Source organism: Rissa tridactyla, chromosome 1 (assembly GCF_028500815.1).
Source record: "Rissa tridactyla isolate bRisTri1 chromosome 1, bRisTri1.patW.cur.20221130, whole genome shotgun sequence".
NCBI lineage: Eukaryota > Metazoa > Chordata > Aves > Charadriiformes > Laridae > Rissa > Rissa tridactyla.
Window position 1 is genome coordinate 189,378,428 of NC_071466.1, and position 25,976 is coordinate 189,404,403.

Consider the following 25,976-nt stretch of genomic DNA (forward strand, 5'->3'; position numbering starts at 1 on the left):
TGATGCATTCCTCCCCCTCTCCACCATACATCTTTCACCACAATGCACAGAACAAACACTCAGAGTAAAGAGCTACTGAAATATACCCCTTGGCTTCCTCATGGCTACATCTAGATAGAATTAAATTCCTGTTGCTTACAGGTCCCAAAGCATCGCAAAGATGCTATGTTCTACAAACCACTAAGGGGGATAAACAACACAGAGAAACAATGAAAACACTTCTGCCTATCCATGCTGCTATAGCCTAACATCTGGGCTCACCTGAACAATTGTGGTTTGGTTTTTTGTTTTGCCTTTTTTTTTTTAAAATCTCGGAGACCCAACAATAAGAGAGTGGAGGAGTGCAGTGGGAATCATGTTCAGGCTAGCTCAATCATGTAGTGAGTGGACTGTATATGCCTAAGCCACAGAGTTATTCAGACCACTAACTGACAGGCATCTGATCCTGGAGGTGCCTTAAAACATCTGGATGTCTATTTTGGAGTACAAAATCCTCCAGGTACCTCAGTATAGCCAGAGGTTCCCTCATCTAGTCAGATGGGTCAAAGTCAAACTTTGCTGCCGAAGTTCAGAGATCAGTGAGGACCTCCTCAAACCCTACAAAAATATTCAGAAGGGCTCTGAAAGACTCAGTCCAGACAGAGTCTAATAGACTGGGCAGTGCTGAATTCACTTATGCAATGGGGTGGAGAAATTGAGAAGACTGAAGACAGCACGGGAGAGGTGGCAGCCATCACTTTTGATGTAATAGCTTCATGGCTAGACAAATCACCTACAGACTGGCAGAGCTCGGTATTAAATGCCTGCTCAGCTTGAATGTTAGCTCCGGTTTCTTCAAAGAGAAGCCTCGTTGTCAGGCCCCCAGTGGAGTTCACTAGCCCAGGTTTTGTGCTTCAGTAACGTGGCCACCTAACCTCCAAACCCAAAAGGGCTTGTGTTAGGCCAAATTGGATACAGCTACAGAAGTAACGAACTGCCAGCATCCATCAGATTCAGAACAAGAGTTACTTGAGTACATCCCTTGGCTTTCAAGGATTTTGTTCTAACCACCAACTGTTTAATAAAGTGAAATCATTCTTTCCCCTGTGCTAACTCAGGAATTAAATTGCAGTGTTACAGTGTAAATGTAAATCCGGACATTTTTCATATCATGATTACCCTGGGTAGCAATTATAACATCTAGTTTCTCATGATAGCAAAGTGTTCACTAGTCCATGCTTTGCAACTCTTCAAAAGACATCAGGAATTAATCACTGAGTGGTCACATTCAAGTCCCTAGAAAGACATTGATTCAAAACAGCAGTCGTCTTCCCCCTACTTTCACTATGTCTTTTCATTTGATAAAGATAAGTCCATTATAAGCAGTGAATTCTAAGCACATAATGTTTTAGATATGTCCTGTGATGCTTATAATTTGTCCTTGAAAATAGAAGATGTTCAAAAAAAAGTTGCAGTGACTGTCTCTGGAAAAAAAAAAAAGGCAGTTAACGTGGGAGTTGAGAGATTTGAATTCATTTTCTGATTCAGACAAAATAAACAAAAACCACTACAAAACCTGAAAGCGTCACACCCACTGCAGTCACTAGACTGTATCTGAAGTAGGTGTGTGCATCCCCTTGGCTCCCAACTGTACCCATCAAAACCAACCATGCTGAATCTTCAGAAAGATCAAGTAATATCGCAGCATTTGCTCTCCTTAAGGACCACAAAACCTCTGCCTGCTGCGAAACTACATTACTGTTTCACAGTCCTTGGGTATATACCACATCTCTGTCACTTCAGCCTAAACAAGTCTGCTTTCTTGCACTGTCTAAAAGCACTCTAATATTTCTTAGTTTAAATTACCTGTGGAAGAAATAAAAAAAAAAAAGAAATCTCAGGCGAACTGACCTCGTCCCTTACATTCAGTTCCCTAAACTGTCCATCTGATTTCAATCATTTTCTTTCACAAACCCTAGAACACTACGTCATCCTCCATTTTAGATTAGTATCTTCTGCAAGCCCTCCTCTTGAGAGGTGTTAATGTACAGTGTCAAATCAAACTCAGATAAAAAAATAATGATAAACACTATTTTTTCTTAAGCTGGAAGTGAACTTGAGTAGTTAGTCTGAAATTTCCCAAAGAGTTTTAACTTCTGTTAGAACAGAAACAACAAGTATACTGATGCTGTGAGACATTTTGCAATTTAAATGACTATGGCTATGTCTTCAGCATTTAGATTTATAAAAGGCTTTCAGCATTTGTCACTGTATCTTCTTTAACATCCCCCAGTTTAAATCTAACTCAAAACCACAAAAAAAAATAAAATGAGGAACTATATTTCATACCAATATGCTTTCCTATAGAATTTTAAATTATTTCAGTGACAGAAATCCTGATGTATTTTGCACATGGGAATGCATTTAGACTTCATTTTATAATTAGAGCTTTCCCCTTAATGACTTGATTTTTAAGTTAGAATACTGTGTTACTAAAATATTGAAATCATTTTACCTTTTATTATCTTTACTCAGATTATGAAAAATTTCATGAATAATTACAAGAAAGTTCTGCTTTAGCATACTGTACTGTTGTTTATGATTATTATCCATTTCCATAATATTCTGCCTAGTCTCTCTACCCACTTTTGATCTGTAAATGATAAATATTTAGGAACTCTATTTTTTTTAACTCAATACAATTGCAGATTTTTACGTTTGCTATTCACAGACACTGAGATGTGAATGTTCTTATTTAAGCAAAAACAACAGAGCTGACGCTAATACTTGAAGAAGAAGAAATGGTTAAGAAGCCATATAAACAGGAAAAGATCTTGTGTTTAATACCACTGAAGAAAACACAGCTTGGAATCCTGAAGAGGAACAATATATCTCCTACTAAACACACCAGAAATAAGTGATATCTTCCACTTAGGTGGAATTGAGTTCTGAGGAGCAACAGAGACAGAGTTCAGTTCGTTATTTTGTACCTGCACTCTGTATCAATTGTTTATTTCAGTCAATGGCATAACTTATGGGCAACCCCGGGGACTGCAGCATTATTATTAGCTTTTCCTATTAGATTTCAGAGATATGTCATTTATTAAAATATACTAAAAGATAACAACTAGTTTATAAAATAAAATCATAAAAATAAACTTATGAGAATGAATAAAATTGTTTAAATCAATTGAGAAATCAACAAGTGACATTACATTTGGCAATAGAAAATTACTTATTAAACAGCTTTTTATTGAATTCTTATGCCTTGTTTTCAAAATGCTCCGTTTGAGCTCTACCTGCACCCTACGCAATTACGAAGCATTTCTTGCTTTTCTGACTTTAAAATTAGTAGGTAGAGAAAGAGAATGTTCTGTGATATAACAGATTTAGGCTTTCCCAATTATAGCTGTATGCAAGAAGTACAGCCAGACTTTACAGATGCCATACAACACCATAAAATGTTTTATTCCTCGGATTTTCAGGAAAAAGAAAAAAGAAGAAAAAAAAAAAAAGATATTTCAACTGTTTTAAGCATTCCTTCTCTACAATGATATTAGCATCTGATACAAGCAGCCGAAGTCAAGGAATTAGTGTAAGATAAACATATTACTCACATACTGTTGAAGAGCTCTCGGTATGTTTCGTCACCTTTACCTTCCGACATGAGGCTGTCCAGTTTGTCAATCAGTTTTGCTTCCACCTGCAACATATAAGTGTGATGTGAACAGCTTCTTTTTCCTTTAATGAGATTAGGGAAAATTGAGAGAAGACTTGTTTTTATGCAAGGGACTTTGCTAAATGCATATCTTAGAATTATTGGTCAATCATGCAAATCTGATGATAAGTCACTTCATCTCTTTGAAGCTGTTATCATTCCCAAGGTTTGTGGGGTTTTCTTTTTTTGGTGTGGGTTTTTCTTTTTTTTTTTTTTTTTTTTTGAGGGAGGGAGCTAATTTAAATTGAGCAACGTGACTTTAAAACTACAGGCTGAGTAGCATTTGCTGCTGCTAAGGCAGCTATCTATTTATGGAGTCAGACAAAAAGCACACAGCCCAAATAAATTGCCTGAATTCTCAATGCAGGGCTGTAAGCACAAGCCGTTTTCTTAGACTTCAATAAAAACATCATCTTTTCTGACCTGCACCCCTCTCTTCACAAATTAATTTTTAGAAGTGTCTATACTATTCAGAACACTTGGGGGCTCAGACTTACTTTCCCAGCCTTCCTTACCTGCCAGCGTATTTGGTTAGAGATCTGATTTGCTGGATTTACGTATTAGCTATCAAAGAAACTTACAGAACATATCTGGTGGCTAATGACTCCTTCATTGCATATTTTTAAATGTATTGATTATAAAAAATAGACAGGTGAGTCTATGATTCTATGATACACCGTGCGTTAATATTTCAAACCTCCTTCGTAGCAGTAATATATTAGCAACCACAAATCTAGGGGAGAAACCAAGCCGTTGTCAAGATATTTTATTAGAGAATAAATCTATTACAATTCACATTTAAACCCAAGCTGAAAACACAGAGAAGCAGAACAAGTGGATTTTTTCCTTCTCACTCCTTTTTAACATTTCTATGGTGATTTTTAACAATAAGCTTACATATTGATAGTGAAATGCTACCTACTTACACCACGTGCACTCCTCTGTTCTTAATAGTTTGTTTTGTGTTTCAGATACAGCTCCCACCGTAAGCATTATGATTGCCTGGGAGTAACTCAAATACTTCTGCTTTCCTTCCTTTGAAGCAGCAGGAAGGAGGGCACTGAGAAATGGTTTGAGGCAGGCTGAAAGAAGTGAGTGGGAGCTGCGGGAGCAGATGGCACATTTGGTCGTTCCTTCCTAGCCCGTTAGGAAGGTGTTTGAGCAGCAAGAATACTTGGATCCTTACAGAAGAACATTCCTCAGAGGAACCATCTGATCTTTTTCATGCTAACCGGAAGGGAAGCTGGTGGAATCCTACCTAACCAGTAGTCTGTACTGCTGTAAAGCAGAGCTGAAAAACCACCACAACAAAATCTGCCTTGTTGAAAATAACTCAACTTTTATTCTTCGCTTCAGTAGGCCATGGATTTTATCCCTCATCTTGCATTAATAGCTTGATAGCATTAATTGGACAACCTTACTACCCCTGCAGTGAATGAAAAGGGAAAACCCCAGTAATCCCTCTCCAACAGGCAGAATGTTGTGGCTACTACCTCCACCCTGAACCACCAATGGTTTGGACCAGCCCTCTCTGAAGTGCTTGAATTTCAATCCCGTTTTATCAACAGCTTCACGTTCAGTACCTGTTTAAAGTTGCCACTTCGCCTTTGCTCCCAGTCCATCATGTCATGGAAAATGGGAATCATTACGTTCCTCAGGTCTGGCTGAGGTATCAAGGTCACTTCCAGGAAGGGGCCAATCAATGCTGGAATAAAGTGAAGCTTGTGTTCCCCTAAAATGAAAATGAACATGAACTTGAATGTGAACTGAGTGTCCTGTGAGCTATCAAACAATCCAAAATAGCACTCTAAATGTCTATAGATTTTTTAATCTCATGTCCATCACAGCATGGGCTATTTCTTAAGCCCAAAAAGCTCAGAGAAAAGCTGTAGACAATAGAAGAATATAAGGCAAACACAATTTATCAGATTTTTTATGCAATACTGAGTTCAGAAGTGACACTGTGTTGTTATCTGTATCTCAAGTTAGTCTTCCAGAAGGAGAACAAAGAGAGACAAAGCCATCTCTGAGCATTTCATTTATTTTTCACAGGAATTGTCTGGTTTCTAAGTTCTACACGCTTGTGTTTACAAAATGGTTAACTGTCTGATATTACATGCTCAACAAAAAGAGGTGAGTACTTTGATTTTTACCTATCTTTAGTTTTGTGAGTACAGAAATGGAAGTACATGTTTTGACTGGAGGAAAGGGAAGATGTGACTCAGCTGTTCTCAAAACAACTCGCTTTAAGATCAGTGCTAAAACATCTTCCATTAACTCACCATATTCTACTTAGCAGAAACTATAAAACTGAGTTCTTGTCAGGAAAGCTAGAAATGGCGTACAGTAAAGATTGCCCATTTAGTTTCAGTTTTCCAGGCATAAGATGATGCACACTCAGGTCTTATCCTAGCATGCAGGAAGGAGATGGGACCCAGGAGTGGTCCTTGATGTACCAGTTTAGAAATACCCATCATTTATCCAAATAATTTAAAGGGATGACTTAGAGTAAGCAATAATAAATACTGTAAATAAGTAAAATATGCTACATAACAAATGTAAACAAGATAGTAATAAGCAAATATTTCTTATTTTGAACATTTCTCTTTCTACTACAGGATGATCTGAAAGACTGGTTTTTTACAACTACATGTCTTGCTGGGGAAAAGATTTATAGAATTGGGATGACAGTATCTCAGTAACCACCGATGGTCTTCATATCTTTAACGAGCCCTTTAATGACATGAACTATTGAATAATTGAAATATAAAGATGACAAACCTGGTGTCCAAATCTTCTACTCAGTTTTGATTTTCTTCCCAAACAATATTTAATTGCATTACTCTGAGGCTCATACTTTCAAACAGTTTGCACAGTTATTGCTTATAAATATAAAAATGTTCCTAAGTTTATATCCAGGCATATATTTATCTCGTGTTGTCCAATGTGTCATTTATACATCAGTCACTGATTTGTTTATGCCTTTATATTTTAGTGCAACTAGGACTTAGGGGATGATTTGATGTAAATCCAGCATCTCAAGAGAGCTTCAGAATTAAGATATATGTCTATTCCTTAAACTGTATGGCAACAGAACGAAAATTGTGAACATAAGTATATCTCCAGGCATAATAATTCTGCCCAAAAAGAGCAGTACTTTCTTTTCTAATTTTCTCTGATGCTATTCTTTCAGTTCTCTTTGAAGAAATAGGGATAGGTCAGATACAGTACCAAGGCTTAGAAAGCTGAAATTAGCTATAAAGAAGGGAACTACAGATGACCAGGGTTTTCCTAAACTTGAATCAAGACTTCATGTGAACTTAGTTATCAACAATTCCTCTATCACTGGCAAGTGTATTTAATAGGTGAAGAAATAATAATTGGTTTTCATTTTATAAGCTACTGATGATGTGTTTAATTACTTACCTAAATTTTGCCACATGCTGAAGATTTCACATCCCATTGTTACCCGCATGTCACCATATCTGCAATGTATTAAAAAATAAAGCAAAACAGTGGAAGATGATTTAAGAAAATCAAGTTCATATGGCATTCTGTGACATTGTTAAATGAAATGTCTCATGTGCGGTCCATAAAAAAACTACTTTAAAAATGGTGATTTATTCCAAGTTTTTGCTCTTTCCATTGTACCCAGCTAAAATTGGATTCCTAAACCCAGGTTTATTTGCAATATTGTCAAAAGTATTAGTTCTTTCTAAATGCTGTACATCGGTAACGCAGCTGTGAAGCAAAAGCTAGTTTTTGCAGTATATGAGAACAAATAGTTTTGCTCTAGCTTAAAGAAATACAATGAACTCATACAGACAAGAGTGCAGTGCCTGGCAGAAACACCTGAACCAGTATGAATCAACTTATGCACGATCTGGAAATTAGTGTTGGCACTGCTACAACATGGCTATTTTGCTCCCAATATCTGAACCGATTTGGGCACTTTTAGGAAGGCTGCTATCGGCTCTGAAGACCTATACAAACTCTCGTTCTAGTCAGTGGAAATACTGTTACCATTATCTTTTTTGGTAGGCCTTTTTGCAACCTCCCATGCCTTGCATTTTGAGAAGCGTTTGATCTATTACGGTTTTCTAGAAGCTGACAGCAGTACTTACTTTTCTAAAACCTTTTTCTTCTTGGAAGGTGTGAACATCTCCAGTTGCAGACATAACTGGTTTATAAAAATGACAGCAAGAAAAAAGTAGGAATCCCATATCTACAATAAGCATATGGCATTGGGTTATTTCATTTTCTCAGTACCACCATTTTATGACCACTCAAGATGCAAATTCTCAAATCACATCACTTGTTTCAGTTTCAACTAATAAATTACTTGAACTGTTTTTGACTAAATTTCTTTGCATCCAAATATACTTTTCACCAACCCCAAAATGTTCAGCAGAAATACATCTATTTTACATATTTTATATCTCTTAAACATAAAGGTTTCAAAGTTGCAGATAATTTTTTTTCATCCCTGCAAACGAGAAAAACCTTACCTTCTAAATATAAAAGAATTTTTTTGGTATATTTAAATAGAAGACTACAAAATTTTATGCCTGTAAGTCCAAAACCTAAAAGATTCTGACACTTCAAAAGCTATCACATAACCAAATCGCCATTCTCTGGCTCGCCCTATTTTATATAATATTTGCAGGTCTCGCTGCAGGCTTCACTAGGCAAAACGAAAGCCAGGCTTTGTTAACATATTGCAAATATACAGATGTTTTGTGCACACGCTTTATCAATCAGATGTTGAATCTTCTCCTTAGAAGATTAAAAGATAAATTTAAAGATAAATTATAAATACATTACTATATTAATTATTGTAACCCAATTGTAGATGCTCCATGACAGGAGAAAGAAAGAAGTGTAGGGGAAGCCCGACTCCAGACACTGCCGTTCTGCAGGACAGTAATAACATTGCTAAGCAAGTTTAAGGAACAGAGATGCCTTGTCTACAGGCAATTCCTTTATCAGCTTTAGCCTCTGAACCTGTGGAACTTCATAAAGGATAGGCTTCCTCATGTCCAGTTATGTCAAGCAGATAAATCTGCATTCCTGCCAGTCTCTCCAACAGGAGTCTGGATTTTCGGAGAAGCACCCACAACTTTGCTGGAAGTCAACAGGAGCTCACTGTTTTCTCTAGGAAGGAAATTCTGCAGTTTTTATGATGAAGCAATTGGACTAATGTCTCTTGGTTGGGCAGAATATTCGTTCAGGTTTCCATGGGAATGGGTCTTTTCAGACACAGTCCTAGGTCTTATCTGAATCCTGAAAGCATCATTCTGTAATTCACAGTTTATCATAGGTGCCGTATCTCACTATATGAGGTACTCACGCACATCCTTAACTACATTCACTGTGCAGTGTCATAATTTTCTAAGTTTAATTATGCAGCATGTTAATTGGTCTTGAGAGAAATTACAGAAATGCAAACCCATATTTTTGATAAATTTGCATCAATTAAAAAAAATGGAATAATATTCCTTTCTGCGATAACTCCAAAATAACAGACTAATAATAAAATTAATTTCTATAATCCAAAAAAATTGCTATGCAAAAATCTTGAATAAGTAATCTAACAGAGTCTGAAATAACAAAACGAAAAATAAGAAGAAATAAAAAAAATGCACACCACTCCTGATTTTTAAGACAGTCCTGTATTTAAGAAAAAACTTAATCTCTGAGCACTTGAAATTGCTGATTTAGTATACGTTCTAGCTATTTAGATGCTGGAACTAAGTTTAATAACAAACAAACAAGCCATAGGATGATGTAGCAGCTATTACATCTATCATACATTAGACACATTTACTCTACCTTGTAATCAAAGTTTTCATTTAAGAAGTTTTTACGAAGGGCATCCGAAAGGTACAAGACTGTAGTAATGATCACACTGGGAAGAAAAGAATGAAAAAGACAGTAGTTTTCATTAAGTGGAAATTCATATTTAATACTCAGAGCCAGACAATTTCCCAATCAAGAAATAGTTGTAGCATGTACGGTGGCATTAAATACTACATATACAAATATCTGACTACTAACAGCACCTATTGACAGAAAACATCCACATAAAGAAAAAAAAAAAATAGGCGTGATGTAAGAATGTATGCTGAAAATAGATGTTCCGTATAGAAAAATATAATTCATCAGAAAGACAAACCATAAATTTTGTTCTGCAAATATCAGATTTTATACACACTTCGTCCTACTAGCACTAATATACACAGTTGGGCAATTTGGCTTCAGCTTTATTGGTATTGAAAATATGTGTGCATAGATATAAAATATCTAGTAATTACCAATATACGATACTGACAGCCCTATGGACAAAGAGTCTTTTTAATGACAACCGATAAATGCAAAACTGTAAGAGCTCTGCAAGAATAATCTGCCTCTAAAGATCTCAATTCTGTATGTGGCAAACATTGCCCTACATTGACAACTGCCTGAATTATATTAATCTATTTTATATAATTATATATTATATATATAAAATCCTTTTACTGTGGTTGTCAACCAGAGGTCAATGACAGCCTTGTTCATTGTAGCAACCAAGTTTGGTAATTACAGAATCAGAACATCTTTAAAGATTATTTAAATATAATTCATTTCAATGATTCAACTCTTAAGCTAACCTCTGCAGCACTTGTGCCTATCAACACATTTAGTCAAACCAAAATTCCACATAAACCATTAAATTATTTTTGAAAGTAGTCAGTAGTGGATGCTTATGGAGGAGGAAAAAAGATAAACATAGAATGTTCTTTTTGCTGTTACACTCATGTATTTTACAACAATCAACTGTTTAAGGACCTTCTGAGAAAAAGGTTATATCTACATGTTTTACATAGTTACCATCTATCCACTGTTGATACACCTGGTACTTCTTTCAACATGGTTCTTGACCTGTATGCCGTTACAGTGCTAAACTTTGTTTCCCATTCCGCACTTTGGACTTAATTTTTTAATATTTTTGCAATGCATTCAAGACAAAATATGTTTTATTAAATATAATAACAGCAATATGTATTTTAAGGGTATAATATTTTCCATCTTCACAAAAATGAAGAATTATATGCTCACCAACCCACCTAGGAGATAAATTGTCTTCTGTCACTTTTGACAGATTTCAAGTTTATAAATACAAAATGGCTATGTATCATTTAGCTTATTACTAGTTCAAATGTTTGCTTCCATTTCTCTACTTTTAAAATGACTGTCCCTGCCAAACTTTACCTTCTGGTTTGATGTGTCTGAACACCTGTAACAGCCAAGTCTGAGACTGTTTTGAGAACACTGCTTGAGTCTCAAGTTTCATTCCTTCCTAGTTCCGTTGCTCAAATGTCATTTTCATACATACTATTGTCTCAACAATTATAGCGTAGCTTTTCTATCCAAGTAGCGTTCCATGTTTCGCATTCATCTGTATGGTTTACCCCACTTCTCCACCAACGGGGAGTTACAGTGTGTGTCAAGCACTCCTTGTTGCAGCACAGAAGACAAAGTGTAATATAAGCAAAGCTAAGAATCAAGGCAAGGATAAGAAAAGAGAGTCCTGTCATTCTTGTTATTGTGCATGATTTAATTTACAGCCCATATGTTTCACAAAATGGAAATAGTTTGCATATTTCAGGAAGATGTTCTGATAGAAAAGGTCAGTTCATCAGAACTATTGCTATGTAAAATTTCAACCTAAGTCCAAAGCAATAAAACCCTGAAAAAATGTATGCCAGAGAAAATTCCAGAAGATCTCAAGAACTGCAACCGTATTGCCAAGTTTACATTACATAGTTCTATTTATGTCTGAGACAATTCCTTTCTGGCCACATTCCTTCCATGTCAGGTGAAACTGAAGAGAAAGATCTGCTTCAATTCTTATGAGAAGAAAATTAGACTAGAAATCTTAAATGCAATTTTTAGAGGATTTTTTTCAGAATTTTCCAGAGGTAATACAATAACTGCAATGCAAGTATTTCTTGCTATAGGCAGCATAGGTCAGTTTTGATTTATTTGGTGAGCCAAAGATATGATATGGATTAGCTCATAAAATGCGGGTCTGTAGAGTGAGAGCGCTGTTGTAGATATGTTGTAGATAAAAAACTTCAAATCTGAACTTCAAAAGATCACAGAATCACAGAATGGTAGGGTTGGAAGGGACCTCTGGAGATCATCTAGTCCAACCCCCTGCCAGAGCAGGGTCACCTAGAACAGGCTGCACAGGAACGCGTCCAGGCGGGTCTTGAATGTCTCCAGAGACGGAGACCCCACCACCTCTCTGGGCAGCCTGTGCCAGTGCCCTGACACCCTCAAAGTAAAGAAGTTCCTCCTCATGTTCAGGTGGAACTTCCTATGTTCAAGTTTGTGCCTGTTACCCCTTGTCCTGTCCCCAGGCACCACTGAAAAGAGCATGGCCCCATCCTCCTGACACCCACCCTTTAAGTATTTATAAGCGTTGATACAATCCCCATTCAAGATGATCCCCCTTCAAGATGAAGCCATTGTCTTTGACCCACAAACAGCTATTCTGAATCCACAAGAGAAACTAAAATCAGGTAGGACAGAAAAAATTGGAGGTTCTCTTTATAATGTAGGTTCTATAAAAAAGCAAAATCGTACCACGCAGAGACAGCAGCCAGAGGACAGATGGACAGCTGTCTGCTCCGCTGCAATATTCACATTCCAAGTTGCTTCCCAGCCAACGATTTCAAAACAACAACAACAACATTTATTTAAAAACCATTTGAGTATCAAACTAGAAAACACTGAGTTTGTGACAAGAGTTGCTTTTCTTCCTCTTACCACCTGCCACAAATTTGTTCAGAACCACTGTTTTACAGACGAAAAAACTCTGCTTTTAGCTAGTAAATTATTCTGGGTTCATACACTGAATGTTAACCCAAGGTCCAGGCAGGGCATTTTTGACAGAGTGGCTTTTCCATCAGATTTTCACAGCAAACCCTTCTGCAATACACTGTTTGAAAAATCCAAAGCAGCCCCCAGAAGTTCAAAAACTGGTTTGCTGCCTGGACTGTGCTCTGGCAACATGGCTTTGTCCCGGGCAGCCAATGGTAGAAAACAAAAGCTTTCTTTTTCCGTTCTGATATGGGACAAACACGTAACATTAGCTTCTCATTTCATCCTTTGATATTTCAGAGTGAAATCTTCCCAAGCACAGAGGTGTTTGAACAAAGAAAAAGTTGCTTTCCTATTTCATAAATAAATGAAACAAACTTAGAGTCATATATATGTGTATATATATATGTATATAAACTTATTCATACATGCATACCTATGTACACATATGCTTTTTGCGACAGACTGAATACCAGGTTCAGTTGTTAGCAACATTTTATATTACATAAAAGCAAGAACGTTGTTAGCAACACTGTATTACATAAAAGCGAGAATTTCTGTTCATTGTAGGAGTCTCAGACTCCCACACCATGGGAGCTAATAGGATTCTTTAAAGCAGCCATAATGATAAAACTAATGCTAACTCGATGTCTTCCTTTACCATTTATTCCGTTTGAGTGACTTTTAAAAAATGATACCAATGTCCTTCAGTCATTACCGAATTAGATAACCAAAAGGATTCTCTGTTTAAAGTCCCTATGCCCAACTGTCAGTAGATACATTTGGAATTTTAGTATAAGCAACATGTTATAGCAAATCTTACTTTACTGATCAGTTATTTTACTATAAATAATAATATTCATACATCCATTTCATACGCTTATAAAATTCAAATTGTGAATGGTATTATCTAGCATCTCTAGCATTCAACAAAACACTGAAAGGATATACAGAGTTAATCATACAGGATCCTTAAAATTAAAGGTTCTTGCATACTGAAAGCAGTGGTAAATTAGTTCATTGTTCAATAACACATAGGCACAGTACGTTATAAATATCAAACCTTGGCTCAGCAAGTAATAGAAACCCACTTTGCTCTCCAACAGCCTCCTCAATTGTTAATGAAACACGACATACCTGGAGTTCAGCTGAGTCTGTTAAATGCTCTCCAAAGATACCAGTCAATTAAAGCATTAGATACGTGATTCTCTTCCTAACCTTAGCGTAACTTAAGCAAGTGACCACTACACAGTGATTTCCAGTTGAGAGAGACATTATGAAGATGTTATCCAGAAGCTTCAAATTTAGTCTGGCATACTTTATTACAGAATTTTGGATTCCTTTCTGGCGCTAGGCAACTGATTCAGACATCTTCCTATATCATGTGGTGTTCATTTGCAGTTACAAAGAGGAGCTGTGCTTAGAGGGCCAGCAAACTAGCTTACTACCTAGCTGATGTAGAAAGTAAGTCTATCCCTACAATGAAAGAAATCAAAACTATATTCTATGTAAATATAAAAACGTATTTTGTCACTTAGTAGTGACATCCATGTTAGACATATTAGACACCCGTAAGTGATTATTTTGCTTTGCTGAACATATGCTGATTAGCTCACTGCAGGTATTACATGGTTATGCAGTTTTAAACAGAGTTAATGTCTGTTTCATTGCTCAACTGCTATAAGCTAATAAACATTTAGGATTTTTTTGCTTGTTCTTCTCCTTCCATCGCAGAACACAATTAAAAAAAGATCTATGTCTCTGCTTTAGTGCTAAGTCTGCCTTTTTAAATGTTACTTTATTTCTCAAATTTTGTAAGTCACTTGGTAGTTTTATAATGCTAGCCATTAATATCTTTTTGTGTTGGGCATCCGGACATTCAGAATTAGAGACTGTGCATGCATCATCGTGAACTATCCCAATTTCCGCATAGTTACAGATTTGTCTTCTTGAGTTCACAGTATCTTCTGGGGTTTTTTTTATCCCAGACAGCATCCAAGTATCAGATGCTACATAATTATTGAAAACACTGCAACAAGAAAGAAAAAAATCTAGAAGCCGGGGGCAGCAATATTTTTATATATAAATATTATATATTGAAATAACTATGGCATTTTAAGACCTAAAAATCTTTCAGGTAACTCAAGTCCTGCATATATAAATTAGAGAAAAAAAACAAATTTTTTCCCCCCCCTCTCAGGAAAGGCTTATTACCTGATTTTATCCTTGCTAGGACTCATTTCTTCCTTAGGCTCAGACAGGCTAAATCTCTCTTCCTGTAAATACTAGTCAGTTTGAATTTCTATATCGCCCTCGGGACAGGGGAGAGGAAAGACAGTGCTGCTGGTGATGTGACTGCAGTGATGGGTGAAGCTCCCAAGATACATACTGCCTTCAGATTAGCTACCGTTTCGCGGGCTGAAGCCCAGACAGCCGAGAAGGCGGCCATCCGACGCTGCAAACATGACAGTTGTTTTATTCCTGGGAAGCAGGAGTTAGAAAAGATCCAGGCTGTTAATGGCTTACTTGATTATGCTCTTAAAAAGATGGGCGAGGCCTTCTAGTTTTTTCCTTTTAGACATGACCAGAGGAGCAAGGAGTTCAAGAAGTTTTGCCTTCAATCTTGAAGAGTCTCAGACCATTGAAAGCACTCTGGCTCGTCAAGCGAACCTCAGGGAGAATGGCTCACAGCTGCTCCTGTCTGTGGTGCAGGCAGTGCCCCGCTTTCTCATCCTGCCTCTAGGCTCTTCCCTTTGCACTTAAAGATTTGGGGTTGGGACAATTCTAGCAAAGCTACTACTCTGTGGCTCTGTGCTTTTGAATGCCAGGGAAGCTGAAGGTTGGCAGCCACTGCAATGGCAGGGGGCACAAGTGAAAGGAAGGAGCTCCCATTCAGAAACAGGTCCAGAAAAACTAGTGTTCTGCAGCTGAGGAGAGAATAGATGTGAATTTTCCTTTCTACCACCTCAAAGAGGAAGAGAAACTAAGCCATAGATAAGTAACATAGGAACGATGAGCCTTCAGTTCACACCACACTTTTAAGTACACCTGGCCAACCCCCTGTTCCATAGTAAAGCAGCATTTCTTCCACAAAGGAACGAATGCCTAGCAAAGCAATTATTGAATGCTGAATTGGTAAAGATGTGTTTACACCCCATTTGCTGGCAGTAATGCTTATGCAATTGTGTGTTATTGGGTTCAGATAGCCAATCTGATTGGCTTCTCATGGCCAGTTCCCACCAGCAGTTACTGTCAACTTCTGCCTGTCTTCTTAGCCTGACAGAACGGGACATAGAGTCACCTCCTAGAAGGTCAGAAACAACATGACATGGATTAATAAAAGGAGATGTGTGATGCTAACAAAAATACTGGTGCAAGTAAATGTTCCTTTTGCAGAATTTAGTATCATCATCTTCAGCATATCTGAACACGACCAGCCGGAGAAACATGTGCCAAGGACGTTCCTAAATCTTAGTTTTGTATGTGTCAGCTGTTGCAAAGCCATCTGCCCAGCCAGCTGTTTCTGGAATATAAAACAATTTCTTAGATTATATATATAGTCTAAAAGTTCCTATGTTTTTTACCCTCTTTCCTGTGTTTCTCAATTTATTTCTTAAGGATGACTACCAGATTCAGGCTGGTATCAGCCATATTTTCTTTAGTATCATACACAGAAACAAATGATCATATCCATTCTTTGATTATTAACAATTTTTTTTGCTGTAATTCAAACTTGGCAAGATTACTAACATTAAATGAGGTAATGAAAATGAACAAAAAAAAATGTTACTTTGTTAAAGTCATGACAAAGTTTGAACAAATGCATGATGCTTGCACATACACACACACAACAAATATATAACATCAACCCAAGTTGTGCCAAATTTAATTGTTACAATAATATTGTTACTAGTAGTCTGTACAGCACCATGAATTTAAGTTCTCCTTGGAGCTGACAGGCACAATGCAGACTAAAGACCAATTTCCATCAGGCATTGCAGTACGTACCGTGAAAGTTTAAGTCAATCCTAAATTCTGGATTCCTAGGTCTGCCCAACACAACCCCCCTCCCTCTGCCGACACTGGCGTTTGTATAATTGTGCTGACTGTTCAGCTGGCTTATCCGATCAAAAGCTAAGCCTACAAAAAAGGATTGTAGACCTCTTGTAATGACTTCTCAGAAACGCTGGGAACCTGTTTCTGTAAAAATAAGGCCCGAGCAGAGAAAGAGTAGCTCAAAGCAGGTTACATCTCAAAGTAATGCTTAGAGCCCTATGTTACTGTTGCCTGTGCTGTACCTCATTTCCTGATTTGTGATTTTTAATTTGTGATTTTTCTGGCAAGCGCTAAATTAACAAACATGCAAAAACATCGTTAATGATATTACAGCAGATAATTTCTTCTTGAGAGCAAACAGATCTTTACCAACTCAGCATTTCAACAAACAGATTTGAAATGAAGTCCTGTTGAGACTTGTCATTTGCTACTTGGAAAACAAAGCTGCTGATGCTTAGCATCCTCATTCTGTAAAAGTGTTTCTGAGTTTCCAGTTATATGTGCTTACTGTAATTCAGAAGAGAAAGAGGTACAGATTATATTATGAATTTGTTGTGTAAAATAAATCCAGAGATTTTAAATCTCAAATGCAAAAATGAAAAACTGCAGCCAGCATTATAACAGATACTTTGCATTTTTATTACATACATCATATAACTTTATTTATTTATACCACAATCTTTGCATACTACCCATATTTTTTATTAACATTAAAAATGCCTTACTTGTTTGCAACCAAACGCATCACTGTCCAGTCTTTTGGAAACATCTCTGGTCGTATTAGTATCCGAAATACAGTGAAAATCTGCAGCAGGAAATCCTTTGGAAGGAAAAGAAGTAGTCATATATCTTTGCTGCTTTAAAAAGAGAGGCAAGCTTTAAAAATATTTTAATCAGAGACAAAAAATCACTATAGAAATAGCAGAATTGCATTTATTTTCAACATAGATACACCTCTGAATATTTTTTCATTTTTTTTTATTCCCCAAGAAAGCTTCAAATAGTGATTTAATTCATTTTTCTTAAAAGGAGGAAGATAATTTAATGTGTCATTTGATTGACAGCAATGCATAAGAGAAATGTCAAAGATGCATTTGGTTTCCCACCCATACACTTCCACAAATGTGATCCCGAGAACAATTTGCAAATCAAAAAAGCACTTTACAAACACTACAGAGTTCTGAATATCTCCTTAATCATGCCAGGGTTTCATCACTTTCAAGATCTGTTCTGAAAGTGGCATTATTTGGTGGGAAAGAGAGAGAGCGTAAGGACAATTTTATCATTGGGTTTGCAAAGACCAGTGAATTCAATAGCGATGCCCAGGCCCCCGAACTGTTATCGCAGCTGGCTGGCCGTATGCAGGTCACTTAACCATTCTGTCTCATTTGCTGAATCTATAAAAATAGTGAACACATGTGAGCTACTTCGAATGTAGAAAGGACTGCTTAAGAGCTTTTAGCATTATCGTCTCCTATGTCATTTACATCATGAATAAATAACTAAATTAAACCATTCCTCTCAGCACACGGGTTTTCAGATTTTCTTTTCACAAATAGAACTACCGACAAGGGTAATATTTCTAAGGGCCCATCTTGATTGTGTGTAGTACTGCCAGTATTTTTTAGTAAGCAAAATGGAGCTTTTGACAACATGAAGAGCATGAAGGCAAGTGATGTAACACGCCTAACAATCCTTGTGGTACCTGACCTTGAAATGTTTTGTATTGATTCTGCCCGCACCATTTGTAGAGAGTGAGCCTGAAACACAGATGAGATGAAGATACAACCATAGGATACCAAATAATTTTCAACACCAAAATATATTCTCGAGTGCGTTTACCAAAGTGTAGATGACGGGCATTGCACAACAGATGTCTTTCATTAGAGAATCACTGTAAAGGGGGACGAATGCAGGCACTGGGAAAGCAGCTGAGATCCCTGCACCCACCACCAGAGAAGATTACATAAAAGAGACAACCTGTTTTCTGAGCAAGATGCCAAAAAATTCTCTCTATTAAAGAGTATAAACGATACTCATTGCAGATAACACAGCGTTTGAACACAGGTGACCAGCCTTATGGCTGCTGAACTGAAGAGAGCAAATGGCTGCTGTTGGGAAACCAAGTGATGGTTTAAGGACTTAAAACCCCAGGGCTGTGTGAGGTGTAAACTTGGTGCCTTTGAGACCCATGGGCCACTGCCAAAGCCTGCTGAAATTCATCAGCTTGTTCAAAAGTCATTAAGAAAAGAATGACAGACAGAGAGGAAGATCACATATACTTCATTTCTTTAGGTAACTGGGCTAAAATGAGAATAAATCTTTTATTCCAAGCAAGCTTTAAAACAAAGCAAATGTAGACACTGGCATTAAATTTTGAATCATTAACACCAGGCTAATTATTTCTAATTTTAACAGAAAAAATAGAAAATTGTGTTATCAATTTAGTGACAAGTGATATTAGATACAAAATGTGGATTTGAAAAGCTCGAGTAAGACTGAAGATCTCTTTGTTATAGTACATGTTAAAAATATATAAACAAAATGCAGTATAATTCAAAGCTGAAATACAACTGAAAGAAACAGATAACTCATAAAAAACTTTACAAGAACTAGTTAGTTTTAAGATTTTCAAGACACAACTATTAAGCTTCTGTTAACAGTATTAATCTGTAGTGAACTTTCATTTTTTTATGATTCACTTTTTGTAGATTGGGTAATACATTTCTCTAGGAATCCACTATAAGCATGGAAATAACCAAAGGGGAAAATACCAGTTGACTTTGCCATTGATGTGCTGGGATCCTTCATGTGTCAGCACTGCTCATTGATATTCAACGCCGGTGCTCACTCTCAAGGGACCCACCTCCACGTAGCAATTCCATAAAAAATTTTGATCACCATTACAACACCTGGCATTTTGCACGCTGCAATTGCTCATTTTTGTTTCATGGTTCAAACGTCACAAGGCATTACTATAAAGTACCATTCGTGGAAGATCAAATTTGTAACTATATTTCGAACTGTTTCCTGTGCACTAAACTATTATCTTTCATAGTTGTATCTGCTCTGCTGAACACATCATAATGATTTAGTAACAGATTTTAACATTTAAAAAACATTTTTGCCGGCAGTATAAGTGAACCAACATTTGGTTGGTTGAGTACAGATATAATTAATGTCTCACTTGCCTTCTATCTTAGGAGACAGCAAGAGACTAATTTTGTCCTTTTACATACTCTAAATACCATCTCTTAATATTCCTACCTAGTGTACATAAGCTCTAGTACTATCTTACACCACTTAAATAACATCACAATATCACAGTTCAGTTTCCTCTAGCAGCAACATTTGCTTCATGAAATTATCAAACTGTGATTAAGTGAGAAGCATAGCCTTCCGAAAGACTGAAAACCATCTATTCATTTAATAAAAAATGACTTGGAATTTCTTTCACATTTCCCTGTATGCACGTAAAATCCTCTGTGAAGCAGGTCAGACTCTTCACTGGATCTCTCAGGGTGCATCTACATTAACATTTTAGTTCAGGTCAACAGCCCACTTTGAAGCTAATTGCTTGATCATCCATCGCTTTGGCTCACACTGCAGAGTTATCGAGCTACTTGTTATGAATTCTTTATAGAGCATCCTAGAGCTTTTTTGCAGTGTGCCAAGGTACCCACAAGACAGGATGACTTGACAGTGAGTTGTGTCTGCCCAGGCAACTCATCCATCCTGCGGCCAACTCCTTCCCCAGATCTTCTTTCCTTCACTCCTTCCTTAATCTGTTATCAGAAGCTGCACAAATATTTGGTTTAGAGCAATCCCTCTGCCCTAGTACTTGTCCTTTCAAAAGTCACATATGTGAGCAGATGTCCTGGCATAGTGGGGGAAGGATGGTAGCTAGAACTGCGCTTCTCCACCATAGATATTCCTCGTGCTTACGGACCTGTGTCCCAGGGGTCATTAGAGAAGAGAACAGTGGAATAAATTTCACTTGGTGGTAGCGTTTGGCACCCACCTTACCCTGCTCAGGCTCCTTTAGCTGGGGATTAGAGAACTAGTAACGTTTATATCTTTTTCTCCATCATAACTCTCCTGTATATCTATTCTGCCACAGGATGTAGGGTACTCTGGCAATGGATAAAAACTAGGCCTTCTGGCAGGTGGTTATCTATTTGTTTTATCTTCTTTTAATTTTTTAATTAAAAACCCCACACATATCAGCCAAAACCACCTTGCTGTGGTCAAAGCTGCATTGTGCTAACATATAATGTTTTTCTCATTCACTTTCCCACTTCTCCTATTAATAACTTCCACTGTTACCTTTTGTCATAAATTATATCTGAGCTTCTTTGCGGCAGCAAATATCCGCCTACAAGGGCGCCTCTGTTCTACAAATTGCTGTAAAATATATTTACTAGAAGAAGATGGCATTTTGTGGTAAGCAAAAGGAGCATATCTTTAAAATAATATTGAAAGATAAAAGGAAGCATTTAAAATTACTGCCTTATTAAAGTCAATGTTTCAAAAAGTGAGTGAAGTATAGTCTCTGGTGCTACCACTCAGCCATGAATCCCCTGTCATTTCTTTCTTACTTCATTTGCATGTTTTCAAATATAAAATGTTTTTTCTATCTCCTGCTTTGTGTGGAAGAAACCTGACTCTCTTAAAGAAATGACTAAAATAAAAATAGTCACCATGTCAATTACTTAAACTAAATATGTTTACAAAATAGTGGAAACATTTCCATAAACAACCACTTGTTTAAAGCATCACTCAAGTCCATGTCATATAAAAATGTGTAGATGCCATTCCTTCAAAGGCTCCATTTTGCTATACTGTGATTAACAAGCTGCAAACAGCCTTTAATAATTTCGGTATAGACTGTTAAAAAAAAAAAAGAGTAAGAACTGCAAGCATATTTCGAAAGAATGAATGACAACATTCACTCCCTTTTTACAAGTATTTGCATGAGTGAATTTTTGTTTGGAGAAGTGGTTTGGTGGAGGTATTTTTTTAATAGTATCACAAATGCTGTGCAAACTTGCAGTCATGCAAGCACATGACATAGTCGCCTTCAGAATTAGTCCAGAATAAAGAAGAAATACCTTGTGATATCTGTGCCTAACCATTCAGTGTAGATGGTTAATTATAAACAGCGGTAGGCAGAGCAAAACAGCACAGCAGATAGCAATTCAAAGGCCTGGGTGACACGCAGATAAGTCCCTTGGAAACCCCGTATCAGATTTGTACTTGTAATGTGGCTTAAGGAAGACCAAATCCACTTTGACATCACTGACCAGGGGGCAAAAAGGGGATTAAAAAATACAGCAAGCTGATGGTAGTTACCACTGAAGCTTAAATCCCAAAGTACATGCTAGCCACAAGATTAACTATGGCTACTAGTTCAATCTTCAAAACACCTCACACACAAAAAAGTCTTATCAGAGATATTTACACCTTCTGAATCTTCATTTACTCATACTGATGTCATTTCCTAAGAAACATATCTTAAAGCAGTATAAAATATCAAGGAAGTTCCACAGTTGGCAATCAAAGCAGAAAAATACAGAGGTAAGAGGCGAGATGGTTTAGATAGCTTAAGTCATACACAATCACCTCATGATTAACAGCAGTGTCAGCTTCACACACTAGCTCTCATCTTCCCCTCTTGCTCTCAGTTATACGTATTTCAGTGATATTTGATATTTCCAAGTGAGGGGAAAAAACCAATATCTTGTATTATTTAAGATTCAGGAAAGCAGGAATGCTGCATTAATTATGATCAACCGACTGCCACTGAATCACTGATGGAGCTGATGCTGATTTGATGAGATCTGAATGGAAATAAACTCTGGACTTGAGTTCTTAAGACCTCTATTTTGATAGCTGATGGCACTGGCTACAGCTGCTTTCCATATGTCTCTCTATAATAGTCGGGTGTGTGCGTGGGGGGAATATAAATGTGTCAAATCAAACACCATTCAAGCATTAATTCTAGAGATTCTTCATGTTCTGGAAGCAAGAAAGTCTGAATAAACTCAACGCTATTTCATAGATACATCAAACAGAAATCAAGCTTGAAACTTCTAGGAAATATAAAAATCTAAACCTAGTAATAGGGACCTGCTCAGAACTCAAGCAAAAGGGAAATAAATTTCAGTAAAAGATGCCTAGGTTCCACAACATATACTAAAAATTGCCTAAGGATAACAACTATGCTAGGCGAAAACAGATGCTGTAATACTAGTATAAAGTCATCCACCCTGTATAACTCCTAGGTAGCACTCTTGATTCATGGTAGAGATAACTGCTTGGCATTTTCTATCTTTCAAGCTCAATATGAGCACCTCACTACAAAGAAAAGGCACTCACAAATGGTATGCTCTCTTCAGAACAGCTCTAAACCGATATCAGGAATTTAAGGAAATGTGAAATTGCACCATGACTAGACTCCCCTTTTCAGGGCAGTTTACCAAATGGTTATTTAAGAGTAACATCTAAAAATATACTATCACACTAGGACATGATTACCCTCCTGTCTAGGATCACTGGCTGAATAACGGGCATAAGTGATTACTCAAGATTTCTTGTGTGGATCAAATTTGGTACTATGTAAGTTTGTCAGGGTCTAGCAGAGTGACAGTCTTAATGTATATCTTTATGTAGGAAATCCTTTTTTTTTTTTTTTTTTAAAATCCATCTCCCTCTTCTAAAAAGGAATTAAAAATGCAGTATCTCCATGAACCCAGTAACTCCATCAATGAAATTGGTAGAAGCTGCCCTGAAAGAGCTCTGCAGCTACTCTCTTCCATGATCAAACTGGGCAGACAGACATCACAAGTCTGACAGTCCCTCCTGCCACTGGACTCGCTGCACAGTTAAGAAAAATGGAGAGTTAGTTAAATATGCATTTCTCAAGCTGCATGTTTGCCATTGCTACATATAATTTAATGAATGACTAAATAAACAAATATAATGAACTAAAAAAACCCTATGGCCTGACAGAAAGAATCAAGCAGAACTGTGTAACCTTAGATTGAAACCATCTTTAAAACAGGCTTGGAGGCTAAGTTTATGGCTTTAAAGCTATTATATAGTCCCTCGCATGCCGATTCTCTCTGCCGTCATTGTAGAAGCAACAGAATCCAAGCCCCACCATAAAAGTGGACCCGAGTACACACGAAAGCCTGTGCAAAAGTTAGTTAATCTGAAAAAAGGATTGCATTTAAATACTGAAGTGTTTCACCAAAGCACAGGGATATCTTAAAGGGAGATAAATAAAAAAGAGAAATAAAAGGAGACTTGAACAAGTGCAAAGACAATTCTGTTACTTACCCTAAGATCTTCCTTAGTGTTGAAGCTATCAAGAAGCTGTTGATAATGTCTATCAGTCATTTGTCGCAAGAGTGACAACAAACAGGAGACAAATTCCCCCTGTTCAGATAAACCAAGAATAGAAATATTATAGATTATAACATCTTCTGTACTTGAGCTTAAACTGTCACATTATAAGCACTTAAAAATAATGAACAAATGCAAGGGAAATTAATCTACAATTAGGCTTAGACTCCATATTTTGTGAAAATACATTAATTTAGCTATGAACTTACTTCCTATTTAAAGAATTATTTTTCCCCAAATGCAGTTTACTTGCTTAGCAAAATCTATTTGAAATAGTTCCAGAAGGGCTAAACCAGTAAAATTTTGATTTGTGATTTGCTTCCTTTGTATCTGTTTTTAAACAGATTATTTAGATTGCTAAAATTATAACCTCTTACTCAACTCAGTTTTGAAACAAATATAAACAAAAATATTTTGCAACAATTCTGGGAAGAACGCTATTGTTTCACTTTAGGGAAGAAATTAATGGAGTTAGCTGAGAATTTTTTAAAAATATTTTTTCATCACAAAAACCCCATATTTGTCAAAAAGAAAAATCATTTATAGGATTGAACAAACTTTGAAAATGTTTTGAACAGAAATTGCCTTGGACCTACAGAGGAATATCTCATTAAAACATATATCTAGAAGTTGAGTTTAATCATAGGGCAAAGACCACTCTCTCCCACGGTGCCAATTCCTGGATTCACACTCCACATTGCGGAAAAGGGATGGTCCAGGCAGAAGCTGAGGACCTTACTGGACTGCTGTGAGGATTCTTCCCTGCCTCCTTCAGGCAGCATGGGATTCAGGAATAAAAGAGCAGAGAAGTGCACAGGGTATCTATCTCCTGTGCATGATCAAGATGCTACGGGAAGGAATAGGATCTCCCTCACTCCCTTTCCTGTCCGCTTGTTCTCTTTGGAACTGGCAAGAAACACTGAATGGCATCAATCTGGTCTGACTGCAGAATGGATGGGGAATGGATGAGTAAAGAGTGAAAGGTCTGAATTTCATCTCAGTGCTTAAAAAGAACAATTCTGAAATCATATAAACTTGTTAAAAAATGGGAAATACACTTCCAGCCTGTATCTACCAGGAATGGGGAATGAGACTGGGAGAACAGACAGGTGCGATAACTATTTTTAAATGGTGTCTTATATTAAATTGTCAAGTCAAATTTTGGGAAAGTTTTTACCTGTCTTCCATTAAAAACAGAAAATAAGACTGAAAAGGGCATATGCTTTCACAGGAATGGCTGTTCCAGATTTTGCATTGGAAGGCCTAATTCACTTGTGATTATACCTTGTATATTTGGTGGTGTGTGAGGGGATGGCTTTCACTGGCAACGTGGTGATAAAATAATAATTGTCTTGCCCATAATAAGATTCTACACTGAAGTAATGATCCCAAATTAATTACCTCCCTGTAAAACCATTGTTTTTACAGTGAACATAGCATTCTCAAAACAATATCCTAAGGCTACAAAGTCTCTTAATCTTCATGCTCTGGGCATAACTATCAAGGTTACTGCTGCTATCTTGTAGATATCTGAAAATGTATTTCCAACCCTATCGGGTTCTCTTCAGAAAACAAAAAGACTTTGGTCTTCTATCATTTTTTAATATTTTCAATTTCATTATACCTAGCCTCAATATGATTTTATTGTGCCATTTAGTACAATGTATGTTCACCTAAATAGGCATAATTTTTGGAGACTTTTATTCCAGTTATAAAATCTGAGACTACTCAGATTTGGCTAATTAGCCAAAACAAGCAGCCTAAATAAATAAGGTTATAAGTATACCTGATTGCTAGCTTGACTGACAAAATTTGAGTATGAACCTTTTGAATACTTCCCTTCTTGCATAAGAATTTTAAGCAGTCCTTTCTAGTCACCTTCCTTCTATGTTCCCACATTTACTTTGACTTATAGTAGTATATTAAAAATCACAGTCTGTTACAGAAA

The 25,976-nt window shown here is 36.8% G+C and overlaps 1 protein-coding gene across 3 annotated transcripts in view; it reads right to left on the reverse strand.

Annotated features, from left to right (window-relative positions):
- The window catches only part of DOCK4 (dedicator of cytokinesis 4), a 254,671-nt gene that overhangs the window by 42,839 nt on the left and 185,856 nt on the right, over positions 1-25,976 (reverse strand). For all 3 annotated transcript variants that reach the window (XM_054197685.1, XM_054197676.1, XM_054197691.1), the window contains 7 exons: positions 23,963-24,061; positions 17,347-17,441; positions 9,530-9,605; positions 7,822-7,922; positions 7,124-7,182; positions 5,281-5,429; positions 3,597-3,682 (listed from right to left, as the gene is read on the reverse strand). In XM_054197685.1, the coding sequence (XP_054053660.1) occupies positions 3,597-3,682; positions 5,281-5,429; positions 7,124-7,182; positions 7,822-7,922; positions 9,530-9,605; positions 17,347-17,441; positions 23,963-24,061 (665 nt within the window). The remainder of the gene's footprint in view (positions 1-3,596; positions 3,683-5,280; positions 5,430-7,123; positions 7,183-7,821; positions 7,923-9,529; positions 9,606-17,346; positions 17,442-23,962; positions 24,062-25,976) is intronic.